This window comes from Benincasa hispida, chromosome 4, assembly GCF_009727055.1.
Source record: "Benincasa hispida cultivar B227 chromosome 4, ASM972705v1, whole genome shotgun sequence".
NCBI lineage: Eukaryota > Viridiplantae > Streptophyta > Magnoliopsida > Cucurbitales > Cucurbitaceae > Benincasa > Benincasa hispida.
In genome coordinates this window covers 53,301,367-53,306,754 of record NC_052352.1, presented here as the reverse complement: position 1 = coordinate 53,306,754, position 5,388 = coordinate 53,301,367, and the positions used below count along the sequence as shown (strand labels likewise).

At 34.7% G+C, this 5,388-nt stretch overlaps 1 protein-coding gene across 1 annotated transcript; it reads left to right on the top strand.

Moving 5' to 3' along the window:
* The first annotated feature begins 236 nt into the window (after window positions 1-236).
* LOC120076247 lies at window positions 237-4,778 on the top strand. Its single transcript, XM_039030011.1, has 2 exons — window positions 237-695; window positions 4,410-4,778. Exons 1-2 carry the CDS (start codon window positions 237-239, stop codon window positions 4,776-4,778), a joined length of 828 nt encoding a protein of 275 aa, XP_038885939.1.
* Window positions 4,779-5,388: the final 610 nt, after the last annotated feature.

Sequence of the window (5,388 nt, the reverse complement as noted above, 5' to 3'; positions counted from 1 at the left end):
TGACCAAAAATGGTAGTTAAATGACTATCGAAATATGAGTTATTTTGGAGATAGTATTTAGTAAAGAATGTCTTGCTTTAGTGAAGGAGTATTTGACTGCCCCTTGGTAGCACTTATTCTAACTCACTATAGTATTGTTGCAAAAATAATGAAATTTGGGTACATTATTACTTTGGTAAAACATTATTGGGTTTAAAATCAATTCACTAATAAAATTTGTTTATATTTTCAGAATGATGAGTTCTTTAGTACAATTACTGGCTTCTGATAACCTTATCGGGGATAACTATGCTACATGGAAATCAAACTTAAGTATAATACTGGTGATAGATGACCCAAGGTACGTTTTAACAGAGAAATGTCCTCCCGTTCCTAGCTCAAATGCAAACAAAAATGTTCGGGATGCATACGACAGATGGATCAAGACTAACGAGAAAGCCCATACCTATATTCTTGCCAACATATCTAATGTATTGGCCAAGAAACACGAGAGCATGAGTACTACCAAGGAGATTATGGAATCTCTACATGGGATGTTTGGACAACCGTTCTTCTCCCTGAGGCGTGATGCAATTAAATATGTTTACAATTGTTGTATGAAAGCAGTGGTCTTTGTTAGAGAATATGTCCTGGACATGATGGTCCATTTCAACGTGGCAGAAGTATACGGTGTTGTGGTTGATGAAAAGAGTCAAGTTAGTTTTATTCTTGAATCTCTTCCGAAGAGTTTCTTGCAGTTATGTATGAACACACTGATGAATAAAATAGAGTATAACTTGACTACGCTTCTCAATGAGCTATAGGCTTATCAGATCATGATGAGGTAAATGTTACTACTGCAGAAAAAAGAGAATCGTCCTCTAAAAAGCCTAATATTGCTTCTTCTTCAAATAATAAGAGTATTCCAGTAAAGAAGAACAAAGGGAAAGGAAAAAAAAAAAAAAAAAACCTATTGGTAGAAAGGGCAAGGCAAAAGCTGCATATAAAAGAAAATATTTCTACTGCAGCAAGGACGGGCACTGGAAAAGAAACTGCCCACAATACCTTGTAGAGAAAAAAACGAGAAAGCAAAATAAGGAAACTAGTTCCTGATGATTGCTAGCAATGAGATAATGCTCCAGGTTGTGAACATGGGAGAATATCTCAGAAAGACCAATGGGAGATTTTAAAGTTATTGATAGAAGATAAATTTTTTACTTTTATTAATGTAAAAAAATTATTTTATCTTTTGTCAAGAACATATTGTATAAGCCTTTTGTTATAAATGAAATATTCATTAGAAAAAGGTGTATTTGTTCTACCCTATAGCAAACTTCTATTAGAACCAACCAAGGTAAAAGCCATTTGCAAATATTTAGATATTTAAAAATGGCTAGAAAACAATAAAGGCAAATAGTTATTTAACCTAAGTAATAAGTTTAGAACACTTGAAGAGTTCAAGGTGTATAAAACTTGTTAGGTAAAATAAATCTGAAATACTTCGATTGGATCAAAGTAAAGAATATAGAGAGTTTGAGATTTCTAGGGCTATTTTGATAGAACATGAAATCCAGTGAAAACTCTCTACACCTAGTTGCCTTAATTGTTTTGAAATTCTAATTTTAAGGTATTTTCTGAAACTCCATAAAAGATGTGGAGAACTCATAAAAACTATTTATGATATGTAAAAGATGTTTATATAATTCAGAAATCTAGAGAAAAGATCGACACATGCGTTACTGTCGAACCCTCAAGTGTTGAAATATTGTTCAAAAGGCATGCCTACATATAGGCAACCCAAAAGTAATATACTTTTTATGTAAAAGAAAATCAAGTGTTTGTGTTGACAAATACAAAATTTTTCCTAGAAAAGTATACGAGATCACCATGTATTATTTAGTTTCCATAAAAAGCAAAGTGTATATCAATAAAGAGTTATTGATTTAAGCTGACACTGAGAAAAGTTTTTTGGACAGATCAGATGCATCTTACTCAAACAGTTGAGGGTACCTCAATGTAGTGGGAGGAATGTATGATAGCCTAACCATAGTTTAGGTTTCGTGGAAACTCGAGTCATTAGGTCTTGATGACGGCATCGAGAAACAAGAAGTTGAGGAAATAAGATGCATTCCCTATATTGTTTTGAATCGAAGTCCGTTGTATACTAATATGTTTACAGAGATCCTCTTAAAGTGTTTGAGGATCACCTAGTGAGGATCACCCAGTGGTAACATACATATGAATATATCTAGGGCAAGTGGGAGAAAAAACCATGGGTATGTGATACCTAAAGGCAAACCATGGGTATGTGATGCCTAGTTTATTGTATTTCTCCGTAACACTCAAAAACTCAACATTATATATTCATATGTATGTTACCACTGGAGTTTTAGTCCAAGTGGGAGTTTGTTGGTTTTTATATCCTAAAACTCGTGGTTTGTAAACAATAAACTTATTCTGATAAAATTCAATAAAGTTGTTATTGAAGTTTGATTCAATAAAGTTGTATTGAATATATGTATTGCTTATTTCGTTTTAGAAATAAATCCAACAAACTAAAAGATCTATGACTATTACATGAGTACTTGAACTTTACGTGGAGACATAGTAGTGGATCACGTTCGAGTAAATACTCTAAATGATCTATAGTATATGAATCAGGTTGGGTGCTTTATTCTGGTAACACTATCGGATGCAGCCCACTCTGTATTTGTTATAAGGAATTGTAAAGTGCTAAAGATGAAGTTATCCTTATTCGTACATGTAGTGACATGAGGAGTAGAGGCATCCTGTGCAAGGAGTATGCGCAAGATCGGACCAAGAAATTAGTCACTCTTACTTTCTAACGTTGTTTACTATTTAAGACTGACTATTTCAAAATGATGACCTAGGTAACTTGACCTTAATCTTGAGCTAACTATGAACTCCTATTTATTCAAGATTATTCTTAGATTTGCATAGGTGAGGGTTGGCTCAACAGCGCCGACTCAATACGCCTCCCATTTCAAGGGTAAGATCGAGTAGATAGTTGGGGACATAGGGTGTAAGATGGAATTCCCTCCTACTTGCTTTCAAGTATAATAGAGAGATTGTTCCCTTAAGTCTGACTCTAAGACTTGAACAAGGGGCCCCACTCTCTCATTGGCCCAAAAGGAACTCGATTTGATAATCGAATCACATACCAACTGTTCATTAAAGGATCAATGGGACTTAAGGAACAATAGGTAATCTCGGGGGTAAAACAGCCTTTTGACCCAACCGTCATTACAAACAACCTGTGAAAGATTAACATACTAATCATGATTATATCAAGTGAACACAATATATCTACAGTGAGGGGAGTGCAACTCTGGGCTTTAGTGGAGTGACCCAGTAGTTAACGAATGGGGATTAGTTTGGTGTAAAGAGTTTCGCCAATTAATCTTGGATCGTTAGAGCCCATGATCTGTAGGTCCATTAGGTCCCCCTACTAGCTCACAATTGGATTAGCATTAGAGTAGCGTGATAAGTTGATTTGAATCATTCAAATTAGAATTAAGAAAATTAGTAATTATATGTGATATGATTACACGTTTAGTTTTAGGATTAAACGGAATTGGAGAATCGATTAATATTTAAATATGATTTCAATATTAAAATCATGAATAAGGATTCATGATAATGGAATTGGTAATTAATTAATTTAATATCATCTTTAATTAATTAGAATTAATTAATTATTAATTATTAGTTTTATTAGAAAAATTAATAAAAATTTCAAATTTTAATTAAAGAATTTAAAATTTTGAAAGTTGATTTTGAAAAACAAAATTCAAATTTGAAAACTAGTTTTAATTTTGATTTTGGAATTTAAAAATCAAAGAAAATGAGAAATTGAAAAAACCCACTTTGTGGAATTATTCCACTCACCACCAAGGAGCTCATTCACTAAACTACTATGCAATTCTCAACAAATTCAAGGTAGTAGCTGTAATTCATGCATGCTTCTTAATTGCATGATAGTTATGCAATATATAGCTCAAATTCTTAATGGAATGGCCATGCAATTGTTGCTGAATTATAGAGATATCAAGAGGTTGAAGAAGACTGTTCTTCAAAGTGAAAACTAGAAAACCTTTCTCCAAATTTCCTTCAATTCAAGCTTATTTTGAGTCCCACAACTCAATCTAAGACTCCAAGAGAATAGTAGGGATGACCCTGTGGTGGTTCACAACCAAAGGAAAAGGAGATTGTAACTGGAGACCAAGGTTCAAGAGGTTCTTCAAAGGTATGTGTTTCTTGAAACCCTCTCAATTCTCTATGAACATGCTTATTTTAATGCCAAAATTAATGAATTAGAATGCTTAATGATCTTGTTTTTTTCCGTTGGATGTTTTCTGTATTCCAACAGGCACAAGCATCGATTTGATGCCATTATCTATCTTTAAAAGCTAGGAATTAGTGAGGCTAGGCCCACCATCGTGACCCTACAACTATCTGAAAAATCCATAAGATATCCTGAAGGGAAGATAGAAGATATACTTGTTCAAGTTGAAACATTCATCAACTCAGTCAACTTCATCATTCTAGAGGCTAATACTGACATCCCTATCATCCTTGGTCGCCCATTTCTATCAACTGGGCGTGCGTTGATCGACTTACAGAAAAGTGAGCTGACTATTCGAGTTGATGATCAACAGGTTAAAATTGATGTGTTCAATGCATTGAACTTCCTGGATGAACTGGAAACATGTCAGCGCATTGATGATCTTGAAGCAAGTTGTTGGAAAATGTTTGACGAGGAATTGAGAGAAGAATAAGAAATTGAGCTGGCGATGGAAGAATTCCATGTCGTTACCAAGTCTGACCCAATCTTTGAATTTTTGAATCTAAAAGAAAAAGAAGCAGTAAAAATGAAATTGTCATTAGAAGAGCCCCCTCTCTTGGAGTTGAAGGCCTTACAAGTGCACCTTAAGTATGCATATATGGGCAATAATGACACCCTACCAATCATTATCTCATTCGCATTGGGGAGAGACGATGAGATGGCCCTATTACAGGTGTTGAGAAAGTACACTAAGTCCATTGGATGGACTTTAGTAGATATCTGAGGGATCTGTCCCTCGTATTGTATGCATAAAATTAAGCTGGGGGAGAGGAAAGATGGCTTTATCGAAAGGTAACGCTGGCTAATTCAGCTATGTGCGAAGTGGTCAAGAAAGAGATAATAAAGTGGCTGGACGCATGAGTCATGTATCCCATTTTTAACAGCAACTGGGTAAGCCCAGTACAGTACGTGGCAAAGAAGGGCGGTATGACGGTCATCACAAACAGTAAAAATGAACTGATTTCTACTAGAACTGTCATCGGTTGGCGAATATGTATGGACTATCGCAAGTTTAATCAGGCAACTAAGAAAGATCATTTCCT